The sequence below is a fragment of the Callithrix jacchus genome, chromosome 12 (genome assembly GCF_049354715.1).
Source record: "Callithrix jacchus isolate 240 chromosome 12, calJac240_pri, whole genome shotgun sequence".
In the NCBI taxonomy this organism is placed as follows: Eukaryota; Metazoa; Chordata; class Mammalia; order Primates; family Cebidae; genus Callithrix; species Callithrix jacchus.
In genome coordinates, this window is record NC_133513.1 from 115228130 (window position 1) to 115249713 (window position 21584).

Sequence of the window (21584 nt, forward strand, 5' to 3'; positions counted from 1 at the left end):
AGGTGGGACGATGACTTGATGACTTGAGCCTGAAAGGCAGATCTTGCAGTGAACTGAGATGGCACCACTACACTCTAGCCTGGGAAACAGAGCCAGACCCTGTTTCAAAAAAAAAAAAAAAAAACAATAGTTATCTGCTAAATTTTGCTACATTTCATTGCTTAGTTATTAGCTATTTGATTATCACACCATTTAGAGAAAACTGAGTAAGTCCAAGGTGGACTGGCAAGAACATTAGCATGTGAATATAAAACTGTTTTTCTGATTTCAGTAATTTTTTTATACCAAATTTTAAAATACTCCCAAAAAAAGCAGTCTAGAGTAATGAGTTGCTATGGCAGAGGAAGGCAAAACCGTGGCATCCAGAGCAGGCTGCATGCACTTTACCAACTTTAGGGCAAGGCCATGGTTATTTGGAAAGAAAAAAAAATCCTTTATTTTATAAATGAATATAGAGATTTTGCCCAAAGGTCTATCTTTATTCTAAACACAGCCCACTGGGTTACCATCTTGGGAGGAAGACACTGCTAGTAAATGTGAGGCAGGGAGCTTTAACATCTACTGAAAGAATTTGTTTAAAAACTTGTTTAATAAGAGAAGACTCCTGAATATATAGAGTCTAGTTCATTTTTCTTCACTTGAACCACATTAATTATATATACATAACAGACACACACAACCACAAAATTTGTTTCAAATCACGAAGGTTAAATCATTTTAAATGACGGTAAATAAGAATTAGAAGATAAGCGGAGGTAAGCGGAATTGTTTTTTAAAGTGATACTGATACCATTTTTTAAAAAAAAATCAGGACACCGAACTTGACCTAGCCATCACAGCACTACCAACCACAATGATGCTGTAATTATTCAAATCAGCATTAAATTAATATTTCTATGAAAGATTAAACTTCCATTTCTGGTCTAAACAATGGGGTAAATGTACTGATAAAAGAAAATGCTTCCATGCGTACTCACAATACATGCTGTTTTATATCCATGGCCTCTTAAAAACAAACTGTGAGTGAGGGATAAAGGCTACACATTGGGTAAACTGCACACTGCTTGGGTGATGGGTACACCAAAATCTCAGAAATCACTACTAAAGGACTTATTTATGCAACCAAACACCAACTGTTCCCTAAAAACCTACTGAAATGAAAAATAAATGAAAGCAGTAAAACAGGCCAGGCGTGCTGGCTCATGCCTGTAATCCTAGCACTTTGGGAGGCCAAAGTGGGCAGATCACTTGAGGTCAGGAGTTCGAGACCAGCCTGGCCAACATGGTGAAAACCTGTCTCTACTAAAAATAGAAAAATTAGCCAGGCATGGTTGCACACACCTGTAAATCCAGCTATAGCTACTAGGGAGGCTGAGGCAGAATGGCTTGAACCCAGCAAGTGGAGGCTACGGTAAGCCAAGATCGTCCCACTGCACTCCAGCCTGGGTGACAGAGTGAGACTCATGTCTCAAAAAACAAAAAATAAATAAATACCACACACAATTGACAAGGAAAAATAAAACTGTACAACAGCCTATTATGTCACCTAACAATACAATGAAAATTTCCTAATAAATGAATTTAGATATCATCATTTTAATACATGGGATAGAAAAGGTCTTTCTAAAGCATGGTACAAAAGCCAGAAATCATAAAGGAAAAGCATTAATAAACTGTACTACATAAAAATTATAAATTTCTGTATAATTAAACAAACATACACACTATTAACAATAAAAAGCAACTAACCATACTGGGATGTGACTGGCAAATATGTTTGATAGCACAACTATTAAGAGCTCCTCATTGTGTTTTAATCATTCTCTTAACTGAATTTCTACAAACACATAACCCTGTTTCAATTAAAGAGGTTCTCACAGTTTGGTTTTGTTTCTTAAGTTATTTGGAAGAAATCTACAAGAGCAAAAGTGACTTATTTGCACACTCTTCAGTGCTTAAATCATGGATTTGCTGTAGAAGAATGGCTAATGTAATTCTACAGGGAGAGATTAACAGTTAAATTAGCATTTTGCCCATTTAATGGAATCAGTGCTAATCTGATGATGGGAAAGCTGAGATGTTTTGTCATAATAAAAACAATTTAACTGAAATAAGTTATTAAACTGGTATGTGCATGGCAGTGACCTTAAGAAGCTACAAATAATTATCCATCTAGGACAAATAATCAGTCCTGCACCCTGGCTCACACCACATACTAAAACCAGTTTCTTATACAGAACTAAATTGTAAGAGGTAAAACTATAAAACTCCTAAAATATACGGGAAACCAATTCCATGGACATAAGGTAGGCAAATATTTCTTGACAAAGACACAAAAGCATTAACCACAAAGAATAAAATTGATAAGGTGGACACATTTTAGAAATTTCTGCTCATCAAAAGATACCGCGAAGAGAATGAAAAGTCAAGCAATGAGTAGAAGACGGTATCTATGAAACATTTATCCAACAAAGGATTCTTATCTAGAAAGAATTAGATAACTAAGACAGACAACCCAATAGATAAACGGGCAAAACACTTGACAGACACTTTATAAATGGCTGATACACATATGACAAGGTGCTCAACACTGACAATCAACTGCAAAATGCAAATTAAAACCACGATGCAGACCAGGCATGGTGGCTCATGCCTGTAATTCCAGCACTTTTGGAGGCCGAGGAGGGTGGATCACTTGAGGTCAGGAGTTCAAGACCAGCCTGGCCAATGTGGGGAAATCCCATCTCTACTAAAAATACAAAAATTAACTGGGCATGGTGGTGCACACCTGTAATCCCAGCTATTCAGGAGGCTGAGGCAAGAGAACCATTTGAACCTGGGAGGCAGAGGTTGCACTGAGCCAAGATTGTGTCACTGCACTCCAGCCTAGGCGACAAACAAAAAACACAATGTACCGTCACTCCCCACACACCCATCAGGAGTGAGGCAAATGGAGCTCTCATACACTGCCAGTGGAACTGCAAATTAATACAATCACTTTTTTAAAAATTATGAGCAATATCAACTAAACCTGAACACACGCATACCCTACGATCTGGCAATTCACACCCACATCTATTGTCATCAGGAATGCAAACATATGTTCATTAAACACATGTAATAGAATGTTCACAGCTCCATTTATATTAGCCAAAACCTAGAAACAATCTATCTACAGTAGAATGAGTGTAAAAAATGTGGTATTTTCATTAAACAGTATACCATACCCAGCAATAACAAATGACCTAGTTCTACATAAAACCACATGGATAAATCTCACATAGATAATGTTGAGTAAAACCCATCACAAAACAAAATACATGGAGTGCTTCCATTTATGGAAAGTATAAAAGCAGGCAAAACTAGTCTGTAGTGTTAAAAGTGAGAACAGTGGTTACCTTGGATGGGACAGTAACCAAGGAAGGGAGTGATGGGCTTGTGGGTGCTGGGCATGTTCTGTTTCTTGTTTTGGGTGGCTGAACAGGTATGTTTACTTTGTGAAAATTGATCAAGCTGTATACTTAAGATTGGTACACTTTTCTGTATATATATATCACATCTCAATAAGAAGGTCACTTAAAAAGAAACTACAGGTAGGTAGGAGAGACATGAATTCACAGAAAACATAAATTGTACTATTGAAATGGAACTTTAAAAAATGTTCCCATGTCCATAGTTTTGATTTGAACCACCTGTTCTGTGCGCAGTACTCGTAACTTTCCTTCAGTTTTTCAGTTGTATCCACGTACAGTCCATGTTTCACATACAATGCATGTCACCCCAAAAAAATTTTTTTTTAATTTCACTCAATACCTTACTTGCCAATTAATTTGCTGGGCAGTGGGGACAGTGGCAGATAAGACATAGTCTGTTCACAAATGCACAAGTAGTGACCATGTCTAATCTTCCTTTTGCCTGGGCATCTCTCTCTCATGTTGTTTTACAGAAGAGGCCTAGAGAATGACTGCCATGGAAAACTTGTAAATGAACTTGGTCTGAAAAAGAGGCTCCGACTTACACTTGCAGAGACAAGTGAAAAACATCTCAATGCAAGAGAACACACAGAGCTCAGAGGTGGAAAGTTTCCACATATATAGTGCCCAGCAGCAAGAGCATGGGCTATGCAAGAGAATGAAGCACACTTCCTTCTTCAACAGGTCGGGGTAGAGCTGAGACATTAGCATTTTTTAGAAAGCTCCACAGACAACTGATTATTTTCCAAGGTTGGGAACCAGGCACTCCACCAAGCTTTCTAGTTCATTATGAAGAGAGAGATAAGAAAAGGGATCAGAAAAATCTGACACATGATTAAATGTACTTTCATTTCTCCTAAAACTTACATTTAATTAACATGGCAAGCAAAATTTAAAGTTTTATATAACTTATCATAAATGTGATAAGCAATGCCATTTACATGATATTCAATTCTTAAGTTCAAAGTCTCCTTCTTGTGGCTAAAATTAAAATGCGAGTTAAGGCAAACTCTGGGAAAGCTAACCATCTTGAGCTTCAATTTTATCATCTGTAATTAAAAGCTTAGTAAGTAAATAACTGCTTTGAATCTAGTGTGGCAAAATTTCACACACGTGACAGTTTTATAAATAAGAATTTGTAATGACTATGAGAATTCTTTTACCTCCCATCACCTCTAGGGGGCATCAAAAATCCCTTACTAAATTATCCTGTGGTAATTTTTCTTACTATATCTAATTCATTGGATATTTGACATCAAGAAGACACGCTGAATCAAATGAATTCAGTATTTTGTTCTGTGCTATGGGTTACTGATGAGATCATTTGTATTCCTTTCTGCCCAGAAGTAGCAAAGTCACCTACCATGTGTATCCACATGCACCACTCTGGGCTGCAAGACTGTAGTAAAATAACATTTACTAATGTGTTTGGTCAGGAAATTCTGAAAGGCTTGGAAGCTTGGGGTTTCAGCTGTGCATAATTTTGCAGATGCAGCCCTTTTAATTTTTTTTTTTTTTTTTTTTGGTAGGTGCTTACTACTATAATAGTAATGCCAAGTACCTATTTTTGGGCAAAGCCCTGCAGAATTCCAATTCTCACAATTGAGCTGAGACAATCACACAAGCATGATTAATCACAGATGGATTTAACCTTTTGTTTCTTTTCTGACATTTCAGAATTCTTTCTGATGTCTCAGCGATCTCTGTGTCTGACCATGTCATGATACCAAACAGACTACCTGAAATCCCTTTGTCTACTTTGGCCTGCATACAAGTCTAGATAAAGAATTCGGTCAAAATACCCTCTTCAGATCACAGAATGGCCTTACAGCAGCACTCTGAGAGATAACATGGGGGAAAAAATTTAATTATGCCTAACAACATTTCTATATATTCTAATTTTCATTTTCAAATGTAATCATTTTGAAATCAGAAGGGGTTAAAAAGAGAGAACTAAACTTTACAGGCAAATATGAAATATTTGAAAAGCATAGAAACCCCATGTTTAAAGTTAAAAAAAGAGTAGCTATTTTCAAGCATAAATCAAAAAGGAGAAAAGGTAAAGAAAAAAAAGAAGCCTATATACAAAATTTTGAGATGTGAAATTAATACAGAATTTTAAGAGGAATAATGAATTTTAAAAGAAATAATTTCCACTGAGCACCTTCAATTTAATATAATTATATTAATTTATATAATAGTTTATTTATTAAATAATTTCCACTAATCCCCAAGAGGGAATTATGGGAAATAAACTAAAGTGAAGTTAATATGATGACTATCATTATGCATACAATTAAAATCTGAATGAAGGTTAAAAGGACTCATTTTTAATAAAGTTTTCTTTCCAACAATACAGGTTATAAATATGATATATACAGATGAAAATGTTTGAACCAACACTCAGTTAAAAATCTATTTCATATCCTAGTTTAAAGAAAATACTGGCTTAGGCAGAATTAAAAATAATTTTTCAGCTGTTCATCTTCTGCAGTACCCTGCGCTCAAGGAAGCAGTTTCTCTCATTACCAATAGTACCTGCCTTAATGCTAACTCCTCAGTGATTAGCTCACATACAAGTAAGAGGCACAACTCTGACAAATGGAACATGTGAAGTCTACCGGAAGTCTTCTCAGTGAGGGTTTCCTTAATCTTAGGAAGAGAAAAAATAACCTCACCCCCATTACAATAGCTAATATTAAAAGCAAAAACAAACCAAAGCCCAGAAAATAACAAGTGTTGGTGAGGATGTGGAGAAACAGGAACCCTTGTGTACTGCTGGTGGGAATGTGAAATTATAAACAGAATTACCACTGATTCAGCAATTCCACTTATGGGTATAAACAAAAGAAGAGAAAGTGGGTCTCAAAGAGATATTTGTACTCAGTGTCCAAAGCAGCATTACTCGTAACAGCCTGAGGACTGGGGCAGCCCAGATGCCAATGGATAAATAGATGAACAAAATGTGGTCCATACATACAATGAAGTATTATTCATCCTGAAAGATGAAAGGCGTTCTGACACAGGTCACAACATAAATGAACCTTGAGGTATTAAGCTAAGTGAATTAAGCCAATTACAAAAAAGACAAATACTATGATTCCACTTACATGAGGTACCTATAGTAGTCAAATTCTTAGGGGTGGGGAAGAGGGGGGCGCCGCTGTCTATTGGAGACAGAGTGCTAATTGTGTAAGATGAACTGAGATGGAAGGTGGTGTTGGTGGCACAGCAACGTGAATGTACTTAATACCACCGAACTGAGCACTTAAAAGTGTTTAAGAGGGTAAACATTATATGTATTTTACCACAACCAACACTATTTTTTCTTCTTTTTTTTTTTTTGAGACAGGGTCTCACTCTGTTGCCAAGCTAGAGTGCAGTGATGTGATCTCAGCTCACTGCAACCTCCGCCTCCCAAGAGAAATTCTTCTCCGTTCAAAATACAGTTTCTCCCAATTTCAACCAATGCCTGAGTCCCCAGATTGATACTGAGCTACACTAAAATAGTACCAAGTCCCATTAAAATGGCCACAATTATTATAATAGCTCATGTGAGCAATGATAATACAACATATAAAGACAGTTTCCTTTTATCAATGACTCTAGTTACTAATCATCTCTCGTTAAGTTCTTTTGTGACTATCTTGTGCCTTACATGTAAGACTCTGGTCTCAGACAAAAAAATACCTGACTATGTAAAATAATGACTACATAAATGTATACAATGTGAATCAGCCTTTATTTAAAACCCATACATACTGAACAGTAAAACCAAAAAATTCAATTAAAACATTTTAGATAATATGATGCACAAGAATATAATTGCTACAAATTAGTAAACTTCCTTAGGGAGGAGAATTTATTGCAATGCATCCTGTTTATAGGCTATGAAGATGCCCACATTCTGGTTTTCCTCTTGTAGTGCTCACCATTAGCAAGGCAAGCAAAATCAAAATTTGTCAGCATGTTAAGATACTGTGTAGGCTCATGTCAGGATAGTAAATGAAATGCCTTATAAAGACAAATTCTCATAAGCCCAATGAGCACATCTCTAGGCATGACTGCAAATGGAAATTAAATCACTTTGCCAAAACTCTTACATGAAGCCATCAGAAACCCCTCAAGTCCGTTCAGCTCAATTCAAGACATGAGTCTGCACAGCACAGCAGAGAATGAAGGTGTGACTTCCACACCTACCCCCTGTGTTTCAGTCATCCATGGCTGAGTAGCAAACCACCCAAAAAAGTTAGTGGCCTTAAACAATAACTTATTATTCCTCATGATTCTGTGGGTTGGCTACAGTTCAGCTAGGTGGGTTTTCTTCTGGCCTCTCTCAAGCTCAGTCATGCAGATGCATTGAGCTTGGGTGAGCTGAAACATCCAAGATGGCTTCAGGCCTCATATGGTGGCCTCTCTCTCCAGGAGGGTACTATGATGGCTAGCTCCAAAGACAGAGAAAGTGAAAAGCTGCCAGACCTCTTAAGGCCTGAGATCAGTTCCTTCCAGGCTACCCATTAGTCCGTGCAAGCCATCAGGTCAGTCCAATCTAGGATGAGGAAAACAGCCTAGACTGCTGATGGGCTGAGCAGTGTGCACAGAGATGAGAGGCCCTGATGGTGGACAGCTTTGAAAACCATCCACCAAAACATGGGGCTCACTACACATAAAGACAGACACATCATTTCAGATGCCATTGTGATAGCTCATTACTCAACAAAAAAGAGCAGGTAAATGAGCTCTTTTGTGTTATTTCAGACCTGCTATTCAATACTTTAATTTGCTTTACATCATACAATAAATATATGGTGAAGACTGTAACTTACATATACAAATCTGTACAAGAAAACCCAAATGAAACATTTAGTTTCAGTTGTCATATGGTACCACTTAATGTACTATATTATAATTATCTATGTCCCCCTAAGTTGTAACCTTCATGAGGGCTGAATGTCTACACTGCTTACAAATGCATTCCCAGTGTCTAGCATGTACCACGTACCTAACAGGCTGCTGCTTCTTGGTTGTCAAAAATATCGCTCCTCTTTAAGAAATATATTCCTCTTTTTTTAAATAACAGATAGAAAACATGTTTGTAGGTTTTTCCATGTATATTTTACAATGTGGCAAAACAGGCCATTACTCATGTTTTACATACTTACATGCTAAGAAAAGAAGATAATTTTAATTGTTTTTGTAGCCATACACTAAATTTACCCCCATTCAATTTTTGAGATTGAATGGGGGTAAATTTAGTGATTTCACAATAGTGTGCAATTCATTTTCTGTGAGTTATTTCTTGCTGGTCTCTAGTTTTAGACCTTCAATAGGCAATGAGAAATATTCATGCTTGGACCAAAACCTACCTTACAATTTTGAATGGCACATTTTCTGATTGAAAAGATCTATTTTAAGAAGCAGATGTGCTATTCCTTTGTAAGTGAGGGTTTTCATGTGCTCAAAGTATAACATAGTATTTGCTATGGTGCAGACCTGGTTTACCTCTGACAACACCATCCCATGGTGGAATCTGACTCCCGGTGTGGCAGTGTTGGGAGATGGGGCCTGGTGGGAAGTGTTTGGATCATGGGAGAACTGCCCTGGGGAACAGATTAAAGCTGTCTAGTCAGAGTGAGTAGGTTCTCACTCTCATAGAAATGCATATGTTCCTGAGAGCAGGTTACTATAAATAAACTTAGGCTCTCCTGCCTGTCTCTGTGCTCACCCAGTCCCCCTTCTGTTTCTTCACTTCACTATGACACAGCACAGGGCCCTCACCAGAAGCTGGGCAGATGCCAGTGCCATGCCCTTGGATTTTCCAGTCACCAAAATCATGAGCTAAATAAAACTCCTTTCTTTATAAATTCTGAAACCTCAGGTATCCTGTTATATAAACACAAAAAGAACAAAGACAATATCCTTAACTGAAATGAAAATAACTTTAATCCTGCAGTTACTAAAATTATTCACTTTCAATCATAAGGCAATGCAAACTATTTTCTTAAAATTAACGATATAAAAATTAAAATCAACATGTTGAAAACCCAAAAGTGTTCCCAAAAAATGAGGCCAGGAAAATGCTGACTTTATGAAGTTAATTTAATCTTCAAAAACTCTATCATTACCTCACAAATAGTTACAGAATCACTAAGTATACTTCAGATTCTCAGAATTCTCCCTCCCAAGAACAAAAAATGTGAACATAATATATCAAAAATTTGTTTAAATGGTAACATTGAGTCCCAGATTGTCTTTTTCTACTTTGGACTGTAACTCAGTTTCCTAAATGTTGATGTTTCAAAATTCTAAACCTATTAATTTTGAGGACTAAGGAATGAAACATCGTAATTCCTGAAATCACAAGTTATTCTTAATACTTCCAATATTCTTCAGACTCCTTACTCATTAGAATGGATATCTTAAAAATTACTTAACAAAAAATATGAAGGACAGTAGTATTACAAATATCTTTAGCATACAGCGAATACTAAAACATTGGAAAACTCCAGTGAACACCATTAGACACTATTTCGAATAATCTAACATTTGGATTTCTTGGCAAATAAGCAGCCTCACACACATAAGTTTATGTATAAACTTATTTTGCTTCCAAGATTTGTTATTTCTTGGAACACTACTCATATATTTTGTATATCAACTTATTAATATTTACTGTTGTTTACATCATTATCACATACACACATTCCATAACACAGCTGCAAGCAGGACTGACCGACGAGACGGTGAATGCTCCCTCCTCTGCACTCCCGTCCTGCTCCCTGCGGGTGTCAACCTCACCGTCAGCTCTGCAAGTCAGAGTTTCCTGCCCTTCCTTTTGACTTGATATCTATTGGATTCCTTCAAACTAGTAACATTTTTATGCTGATTGTTTAGTCTTAATTCTTGAAGGAGAATTCTAATACTTTCTCCCAATTTCCTGATTTTTCAACTGATTTTTGTCAAGACTCGTGATTTCAAAAAACATACATTTACCAAAAACAAACAAAAAAACATTGCCACATGGCAACAGTTCATTTTCTGTGAGTTACTTCTTGCTGGTCTCTAGTTCTAGACCTTCAACTGGCAATGAGAAATATTCATGCTTGGACTTGGAAGTTTTCATGTCAGCTCTACTTTATTTAAAAAAAGACCAATCTGCTTTTGAAGTGATTTCTACCAACCCAGACCAGCTACTAATTCCAGTAATTGTACATAATCAGTCACCTTTTATAATGATACTTGTTGCTCTAAAGATCTTCTATAGACACAGTAACTTGCTATTTTAAAAACAGGAATGAAGTGCCAATAATCTACAATGACCATAAATTATTCTGAATTGCTCAGATTTTCCCTAAGTAAACAGAAATTACAGTCTTAGCTTCTGGCGCAGTATTTGGAAGAGTGACTAAAGGAGTGACATGATATTCTGCCACACGACCTGACTAGTCCTCCTCAAATTCAATAGCTCAGTTTGTGGGGTAAATAGGAATGTTACAATGGTGCTAGCACAGAAAGGGTGCTCTTTTCTGATCTAAATGGCCTTGACCGGAGTATTAGATTGCCATCAAGTATGACATACAGATTGGAGTCCTAGAACAAATGTACCAATTTCACCTCACTCCAGTGGAACAAACCAACCCTTTTACTTATTCAGCCAACAAATGCCTGAGTTCTAAGAGACTTTTTTTTTTTTTTGCCCTAAACAGACAGGGCCAAAGCTGACAGACACCCTGTGGCACGATATAGGATTTGTTACTTAACGGTTCACTACATTGTAGCACTATCCCTTAACAGAGCTCAGTGTCTGCTATGATTTGGCTTTGTGTCCCCATCCAAATCTCAGCTTGAATTGTACTCCGAGAATTTGCACATGTTGTGAAAGAGACCTAGTGGGAGATAATATAAATCATGGGGGCGGTTCCCTCCATACTATTCTCATGGAAGTAAGTCTCATGATGGTTTTATCAGGGGTTTCCACTCTTGCATCTTCCTCATTTTCTCTTGCTGCTGCCACATAAGAAGTGCCTTTCACCTCCAACTATGATTATAAGGCCTCCCCAGTCCATGTAAGTCCAATTAAAACTCTTTTTCTTCCCCTTCTCAGGTATGTCTTTATCAGCAGCATGAAAATGGACTAATGCAGTGTCACTGGCCTCTAAGCAAAAGACAAGTGTCCACAAATGTAGGAACTTTTACAGAGCGGCAGTATTGGTATCCAGTAATACATGGCTTTCCCTTTCCCCAGCATCTAAACTAATCAAAGAAGTTTGGTTAATAACAAGAGCAGGCATGCAAAAATTTGGATGTCAGTTATCAGTATGCAAACAGAGAGAGTCTTGACAGGTCTCAACAAAAGCTCAGGTAATGATTTCATGAATGCTACCCAACTGGATAGAATCTACACTCAAACACAGATAACAACCTGTCTAATTTCTGTATCATTCCCATTTACAGCTGCAAAAACTGAGACCAGATGTAGTTAAGCAACTTTTCCAAGCTGTTTGTTACACATTCCTGTGTCACCACCTCCCTTTGCTATCAGAGTATTTATCAATACTCAAAGATAATCAGTCATTATACCTACCACATTGTTAGAACTGTGTATCTGTTACTAAGTTATAAACTATTTGTAAAGTAGAAGCCATCTCATTCATGCTCAACAAATCTTTGTTTAAAAAATGAAGGCATTTCTCACTATCCTACATACTCCTCGGCCCTCTGCATTAGTATTCTCATTTATTAGTTCAACAAATGTATACTAAGCATTAAACATCTATTACGTGGCAGGCACACTGTAGCTACCTGGGAAACAGGAAGTTAAATGTCATTAGATTCTCATGGAATGTATGCACAGGAGATAGACTAGTTCTGGGAAGAAACATCACCTGCTACGGGGTAGGTGGGTGAATGACGAAACCTAGTCTTAAGTCCAGTAGAGATTACTGGAGTTGAAATTCCCCAGTAGGCAGGGAATTTGCAAGCATGAGGGAGGGGCAAAGGGAAGGGGGAAAAAACCAAGAATACTTTACGGATAAAGGCCTCAAGTGGGGAAAAAAATGAGAATTCTCTGGTTGGTCAGTATTTCATGTTCTATGCCACAGATGACAAGGCAAATATATGAGCTTCTTCAATAGGAGTAATTCTGGATTTAATAAACAGAAAACAGCAAAGTTTAAAATGGGAAATAATAAGCTTTCATTTCTCAAGAGGCTCTCAGCTGTGAAAAAATATTTTGCTACAGTTATTATCTAGTCTGACTTCCTATCAGAATCTCTGAGCATTAAAAAAATCTGATGCCCATAGTTGATCCCAGACCAATTACTTAAAATCTCTGAAGATATGGCCTAACGATGGGTCTTATGAAAATGCTCTCCAGGCCATAAACTATAGTCAAAACTGACAACTGCAGCAACTAAAAGGCTAGGCAGTGCTCAACTGTTTCCTCAGTCTCTTTCTGAAATGACCCCAAAAATTCCCATCGGCTGACTTTGTGACATTCAAATCTTAACCTAAACATTCATCCTCAGAGAGGATGACAACACAATCTACAGCAGCCACACTCAGTTAATTCATGTCTACCGCACAGCACTCATCCCTATCTGACATCTGTCTTCTTTATTATCGTTAGCTTCTCCACGAGAACAGAAGTTCCATGAGACCAGGGATGTTGCCTGAATTGCTCACGGCTGTTATTTTCCAGTAGGATCTGAATGACTGTTTCCTAGATGAAGGAAGGAAGTAAACCAGAAGGCAAGCAGACATGCGAGGACCACTCATATAAATGGAATTAAACGAGTAATATTTTGAAACTATAGTTCTGATGGATTTGGATTGGATATAATTAAGGCAGACTGAAAGCACATATTATTTTTTAAATCCTTAACTTAAAACTAAAGGCTGGCTTGGATTTCCAAGCAGAGGTCTACCTAGGAAGGAGACTAAAGAATATGAAATATTTAGTCCAGACTAGAGTCAACAAAGGTGTGAGCAAAACGTCTTCATGAAGAGGTAAAGGATGAAACTATAGCCAACATTTCCAAGAATGACAAAAAATAAAACAGGTTAAAATATAGAGCAAATGAGAATTTAGCTTAGGCATAATGAAAACTTTCAAAACAAATGCTGTGAAACTAGAATGGCCATCACAGATGAGACATAAAAGTGCAATCTCTGAAAGTCTCTAAGTCTGGTATGAAAATATTTCATTTGAATGGGTCAAGTACTAAAGGAAGATTAATATAAGAACAGTCTGAGTTTTCTCTGAGTCTTATAAATGCATTAAAATATCTTGAGTACTAGAGTTTTCTGCTCTGAACAAATTTAGATCTAATACCAGGTAAAAATGAGCCAAGAAGGATAAAATACTAGTAAAACTTAACCAAATCATTATTTTTAGACAAACAGAAATATGCTCATGCTTTTCCTTCTGTATAGAACATATGTTAAGGCCTATCGAGTCAATTAATAATTCAGGCATAAAAGAAGTTCTTGAAGATAAGCACATTCAGAGGTTACCTCCTACAACGTACACTTAAGCATGAGCTCAAAAGAAAACCTCTGAACACCAGCAGGACACACCTTTGTCAGCTTATCTGGACTGTCAATGTAAAACCAGCAAGGCACTGTGCTCTTCTCTCTCAAAGCCAGTCCTACTTTCAGCATCCCTAATTTCTGACAATTGAACCGTCTCCCCAGCCACTCAGTACTTAACCTCAAAGCTTTGGAATTATAATCATCCCCAGTTTTAGTTAATCACGAAGTCCTGTGAATCATTCCTTTGTAAAAAAGAAAAAGGCAGGGGAGAAATTTATCAATTAAAGAGATTTAAGAGACACATCACAAATATAATATATGAACCTTATTGGGTCTTAAGTCAAACAAACTGTAAAAAGATTATGAGACAATAAAAAAACAGGAAATATGAACACTGACTAGATATCAGGTGATATTTAGAAACACTGCTAATACTTTCTAGGTATATGATGAGATCATGGTTATGTTTTCAAAATGCCCTTACCTTTTAGAAATACATACTACAATATTGACAGATTAAGTGATATTTTTGATTTGCTCCAAAATAATTCAAGCGAGAGTGGAGGTGGAAACAGAGCGAAGGAATAGATGAAATAAATGCATGAAAATTGCTAAAGCCGGGTAATGGGTACAAGGGGTTTGATTACGCCTTTTTCTTTAATTTGGCATGTTTTTAAACCCCTATTAAGTCCTATGTCTATGAATGGATATATGTATATTTTCTGATTTACACTGCTCTGCTCTGCAACTGTTGATGACCCCCAGGTACCTAAGTACCTCAGCCCGGCCTCAGCGTCCTCACAGTCCTTTGGTTACCCTTTTTGCTAAAAACACATCATCAGTACTTTCCCTTCTAATCCTTTCTTTTACTGCTTCTTCTCCTTGAAATGTGCTTCTTCATCCTACCTACTCTTTTCTTGAGCTACTCCTTCCTTTCCTCTTCCACATCTTGTATAGTAAAAAAAAATCCATGTCCTCATAGGCCACTGACCAGATCACTGTATGCCCTGGTTTTAATGTAAAATGCCCCTAATCTTCACCTGGATCTCAAGTTTTAAGTAGAAGATCCATGCCTCTTCAGAGCTGAAAGCCTCACTCTAAGGAAAGCAAAGGTGTTTAGTTATTGCTAGCACAGTGGGTGGAAGGCAGTGGGTTTGCTCCTCTGCACTGGTCTTCACTCTGCAGTTTTTACAGTGGGCTACTCATACTTAGGAAACATCAAAGGTTTCATTAACAAGAGTCATAAAACTTTTTTAAAGGGAAGTCTGAAATATACTTAAATCTCACAATAATTCAATGGATTACAAGAGCAGGAGAGGCTATGGTTTTCATTACAGAAAGCTTAATTTCTGAGGCAGCAAAGAGATTTCCTTATTAACCCACTTGTCCTTCCTTCAAAGCTTCAAATCCAGTGCCCTGAGATAAAAATTTTATTAGAGATTCATTTTTCTATAATAAAAACAGACATATATGTGAAAATCAACTTTACCTTATATCTCATCTTGGGACATGAATGAATGTAGAAACCCATATAATAATAGCTGAGCTGAGAAGTTTTCTCATGGAGTTGCCGAGTAAAAGCAATTTCTCTGCCAAAAGAAAAAGAAGAAAGCTGAAGGCAGTTAATTCTAGTTCTAATGTTCCAAAATCTATGTAATTTGATGGTAAACATTTGATAAAATCTGATATTAAGCTATTGAAAAATTACAAATACTGAAAGAAAAACGACTTTTAAAACACTATACATACAGGACAAAAATGAGTATTGGAAAAGAAAAAAGCACTATACAATGATTTTTACTAAAGAAATAATAAACCCCTCTAAATAATATTAAGCAAATGCATCTAAGTTCAGGTTTTACACTTTACTGGGCAAAGTAGCTGATCTAAAATTCAAATAGCATAAAATGAAAGAGATCTACAGTGTCTTGTTACTGTTCAGCAAGCCCTATGGTGCTCAAAGAATCGGAGCTTAACAGGTTAAAAACAGTACAGCAAATTTTAGAAAACCCAAAAGCCAACACATTTCAGAAATAATATTATGACCATTTACACGCAAACACTTTCAGCTGTTATGACGCATAACTCATTCCTTTATGTAGGTACAACTTTAATATTTATTTCCCCTAAAACTAGAGAGTGGGAAATACCGTGTTACTTCACCACATTTTCTGTATTTGTTGGAATAAGCCAGATAACTTGAACAAAAAAGTTGTCAGTATCTCCACTGTATCGCCTGTGCATGAAGTGGTTTTAATTTGCATCCTGATAAATCTTGGCAAAGAATTTCATTCTACTTGGCCAGCTAAATGACTGACGTGAGAGTGCTAAGTAAAACTTCAGTACATTTCTAAAGTATGAGAAAGTAGTTTTGTTTTTATATTTGTTTCTCGAAGGTATTCTTTTCTTTTTTAGTAGCAAGTAATGCTTAAAATTCTAAAGAAATGTATTTGTAATGCAATATTCTGTACATTTTTCTAGCTCAAGTTTAAATCCTTGAAGAATTATTACCGTAAAAATTCATTCTTAAATTAAAAGTATTCCTAAATCCAACCAGACTAAACACTATTAGCCTATAACAGAATAAATCCTATTCCCAGAACTAATCCATTCTTGGGGTTCAAACTGAGGAAATAATGCACTGACACAAGCAAACACAAGACCACCAATTCCAAGAAGGCCCACCCAGCCTTGGTACCACTCCACTGGTCCTGCTCACCTTAGTTCATTTCATTACCTCTCCCCATCATCCTTAATTCTTTTCTTCTCATCCCCATGTGCAATCCACTAGCAGGCCTTTTGGGCTTTATCTCTAAAATACGTCATGAATCTGATCACTTCTCACCACCTCCACTTCAGATATTCTGGTTCAAGCACCATCATGGTGCCCCTAAATGACTGCAGCAACCTCCCAACTGGCTCTTGTTTCCGCTCTTGCCCCTCCATATTCTCCACAAAACCGGCCAAGTAGTCTTTTATAATATTAATCAGATCTCCCAATCCCCCACCCCAGCAGTGTGCTGGCACCACATATAAATAAAACTCAACCTCCCCACCATGTCCTACAAGCGCTACTTCACCTGCCTCTCTGCCCCTTGCAGAAGGCTCTCTATGTCCCTTCCTGCACCCGAGTCCAAAAGACTTTTCTGTTTCTCTTGGCCACCTCAGGGCACTAAGATTTGCTGCCAGTCACCTGAACTTCTTCCTACCCTCAGATATTTACGTGGCAGGTTCCTTTTTTCCTTCTTTTGCCTCTGAAATGTCACCTGTTCATAGAGGTTTTCCTGACCCCTCTATATATAACAGGCTTCATGCCCACCACCACTAATTTTATTTTTGTCACAGTGCTAGGAACTATCTAAAATTTTATCTGCTTTATTATTTATGGTCTGCTTGGACAAACTGGAAACCTGTCTTATTCATGTCTATGAGCATAATTACATTTTTAAAATGTATCTTTCTAAAAATAAGAAAACAAACGCCATGCTCATGATCCCCAATTCAAACAGTTCTTAAATCTACAGGCTATGGATAAGCAGAGGCTGATTACAAAAATAAATTAATAAAAATAAAAATCTACAGGCTAGATTATATAAAAATCTAAAAACATAAAACTATATTGATTGCTGAACTGCTTAAGAAACTTAATTGAGGGGAAAGGTGTCACCAAAATGCATTAAAATCAATAATGGAATTAGCAACTGGTAACCTACTTTCTCCAATTTTGCTTCAAGATGTCAATCTCCCGGCTGCCTTTCCTTTTCTATAAACTCCTGAACTCCTATTCTCAAGAGCACCAAAAGGAAGTGACAAGACTACAAAACAGTTGCAACCAGGCCACTCTCACCTGGCAGACCTTTCATGACCTCAGGCTCCTCCTCAGCTCCTTCACGTCTCTCCAGCTCTAGTGTTTGCAGGGATATACTAGGCGATCAATATAACTCTTGCTAATTTTGCTGGGAATTAATTATTTACCATCTCAATATCTAAATCATCTCTCAGTTTACTGAACCATGAAGTATTTCATACATAGGCCAGAGCTTATTATGTAGAAATAAATCTCACCCTTAAAAATCCATGGGAGAAGTCTAAAAAAAATCTATAACACACTGTAAAGTGATAACACAAAAACAAAACAAAACAAAAAAACTAGCAATTATTTCAAAGTATTGACTAATTTGGTCATAAAGAAAATATATCTTTTCTGAAAGAAAACTTCTGAAGTTATATAATAATCATAAAATCTAAAGTTATAAAACATGAATGCTTCAAATTATCAGTTTCAATTTCAGTGAGAGCACCAACAGCCATAAGCATTTTTTAACTGCTTTATACAAAAATGTGATTAAATACGTAAGAATAAAAGACTGTTACAGATATCCATTATAAATATTATGTAACCGTGGATTTGTTATAAACTGGCATTAAGGAAAAAGTCAAGTTGAAAATGCTAAAATGAAAAACTTGATATTGTGGGCCACTGAAACACACACAAAAAAATCAACTGTGGACCAGATTTTTTTTTTTAATTAAATTTCTAAGTTAAAGAAAAATTTCAACTCTTTTATAATTCATAAAAAAGCACATACAGTACATTTTACTATAATGTGAAAATGTGACCATCAGACATGAAGACTGAAAAATGAAGACAGAAAAGTATGACACAATAGTAAAGAGTGAGAAAAAGACTCAACCTCCCAAACAAAAGGAAAATGGTTTCCAACCCTCCTTCCCTCCTCTGCCACATATACACACAATCAGAAATAAATACAGAAAACTGGAGTATGACTCTAATCTTCTCACCACTAAAAATATTTTCTGCTGCATACATATTTCAAGCCATGGAAATTATCTTTTAATGAGGGTCATAAATTCAAGCAGACCGCCAGGGATTCCCCAGGCCCGTTCTGTATACATGCATATTTCTTCCAGTAGACTCATATTACTTTGATTCATTTATACCACATTAATTTAACTTTTAATTAATAGTAAAAAATATAAAGCTGAATGCAGTGGTGCAAGCCTGCAATTCCAGCTACCTGAAAGGCTGAAGGAGGATCACTTGAGCCCAGGAGTTCAAGACCAACCTGGGCAGCATAGCAAGACCCCATCTCATTTGAAAAAGAAAAAAGAAAGTAGAAACTGGTGATGACAAGAATATGAATAATATAACACTCAAGGAATATAAGTAGTTCTGATGGAGAGCATTAATAAATGTATAAACAAAGAAAGCTACCCACAAATACAATGACTTCTATATGGATACCTTAAAAAGCTAGAGAATTGGCCAGGCTCATGCCTGTAATCCCAGCTCTTTGAGAGGCCGAGGTGGGCGGATCACAAGGTCAAGAGATTGAGACCATCCTGGCCAACATGGTGAAACCCCGTCTCTACTAAAAATACAGAAATTAGTTGGGCATGCTGGTGTGCACCCGTAATACCAGCTACTTGGGAAGCTGAGTCAGGAGAACTGCATGAACCTGGGAGGCAGAGGCTGCAGTGAGCCAAGATCACACCACTGAACTCCAACCTGGCAACAGAGTGAGACCCCGTTTCAAAAAAAAAATAGCTAGAGAATTACCATCAGGCACTGGCATCAGTTCTAAAGGTAATACCTTCTAAATACAGTAAAAACTACTATATATTATAGATACTAGTTATACATAGTATTTATTTCCTATAAATACAATTAGTTAAATGACTAGTTTATATACAATGTATTTTATATATACAATTAGTTAAGTGACTAGTTATATATACAACTAAATTTTAAAATTCAATGATTTTAAATATACTAATTGTTCGTAAATGAAAATTATAAATTATATATCATTATATATTCTATAGTATATTTAACTCTCATACAGAATACCTATAATATAGTAGCATATGTTCTACATAAGAGACTAGCAACAAATTATTATAATACACTGTCAAATACAACTTCTACTGTTATATAATTAAATACAATCAGATGAGTAATTATTTGAAGTTCTATATAACCACTACAATACTGGCAAAAAACAATCTTACCGTAGTGCAGAGTAGACGCCCAAAGACAAAAATGAATAATCAGGATCGTAGTACAAATACACAGATGATACACAGTTTGGGAGGATGTCAATCACCCCCACAGCAATGATCTTTCCGTCAAGCCAGTACTGCTGGTGAAATGAGCCATAGCCACAATCTGGCCCATTAGGGGGAGTCTCTGCCTAAGAAAAAGCAGAGGCACAAAAACAAACAGCCATTTTTTTAAGCATCAAAATAATCTTATAATTCATATATTTTTATTTTCCTCAGGTTAGTAAGTCCTAAACTTTCCTCTTTGTTTCCATCACAAAACTTTTTCGTTGTAGAAATACTGAGTAAATACAAAATTCAAAAAAAGAAATCAAATTATGTTTTCTTCAATTTACTTAATACTTGACAGTAGGAAACATAACATTTTACAAGGGAAGAAAATCACTATTAAACTATGTTCTTCCATTTCTATACTACTTAGCCATAAAAAAGGAACAAAATAATGGCATTCTCAGCAACCTGAAAGGAGATGGAGACCATTATTCTAAGTAAAGTAACCCAAGAATGGAAAACCAAATATCATATGTTCTCACTTATAAGAGGGAGCTAAGCCGTGAGGACACAAAAAGGTAAGAATGACACAATGAACTTTGGGGCCTTAAAGGGAAGGGCGAGAGGCGGGTGAGGGCTAAAAGACTAAACATTGAGTACAGTGTACACTGCTTGGGAGATGGGTGAACCAAAATCTCAGAATCACCACTAAAGAGCTTATCCAAACAATACCTGTTCCCCAAAAACCTACTGAAATAAAATAAAAAGAAATAAAAAAATAAAAACTATGTTCTTCTATTACACACAAAGGTTAGGAAAGAAATGCATGAGAAAAATATGAGGAACATAAAAGCAAAGGGTGGGGTGAGACACTGCCAGTCATCCCTGTTCAGTGAGTGCCTCAGCTCTGAGAAGGTACACAATCCCCTTATTTTTTCTAGGTAAGAGTTATTGTGTAAGTACAAAGGACTACAACACCTCTCCTTATTAGCTAAAGGAAAACAAAGTTTTTCTTCATTATTATCTCAATTTAACTATAACTTCACAGGAAAAATCTAGAGATTTCAGAGTATAACCACCTTCCTGTAAATATAGCTAGTTAAATGACATTTCTCATTTTAAAATTCAACATTTTAAATATAACTGGTCTTAAATGAAAGCCATATAAAGAAAAGTATCAAGCAGCATAAAACAGGCTTTACTGGAGACTGAATGGATGTTAGAGATTACTAATTCAAGTGAATAAATAAAACACTACTTGTACATCCTTTTCACACAGCTAAAATCAGAAAATGTGTATGAATAAAAGCTAGAAGAGAATAAAGAAAAATGAGAACAGGTAGAATAACACCAAAACCAACCAAAAAAAAATCAAGAAAAAAAAATTTACAGATCAGTATCTCTTAGAAACACATATGCAAAAATCCTAAACAAAGTATTAGCAAATCAAATCCAACAATATATAAAAAGACTTATACCATGAACCAGAGAAATTTATTCCAG

At 36.3% G+C, this 21584-nt stretch overlaps 1 protein-coding gene across 21 annotated transcripts in view; it reads right to left on the reverse strand.

The window, feature by feature from the left end:
* ATE1 (arginyltransferase 1) overlaps positions 1 to 21584 on the reverse strand; it is a 158106-nt gene that overhangs the window by 68506 nt on the left and 68016 nt on the right. For all 21 annotated transcript variants that reach the window (XR_013525155.1, XR_013525157.1, XR_013525156.1 and 18 more), the window contains 2 exons: positions 20040 to 20221; positions 15496 to 15595 (listed from right to left, as the gene is read on the reverse strand). Coding sequence is in view for 17 of the 21 variants with exons in the window: in XM_078346685.1 (XP_078202811.1) it covers positions 15496 to 15595; positions 20040 to 20221 (282 nt within the window). In the remaining 4 variants the exon portion in view is untranslated. The remainder of the gene's footprint in view (positions 1 to 15495; positions 15596 to 20039; positions 20222 to 21584) is intronic.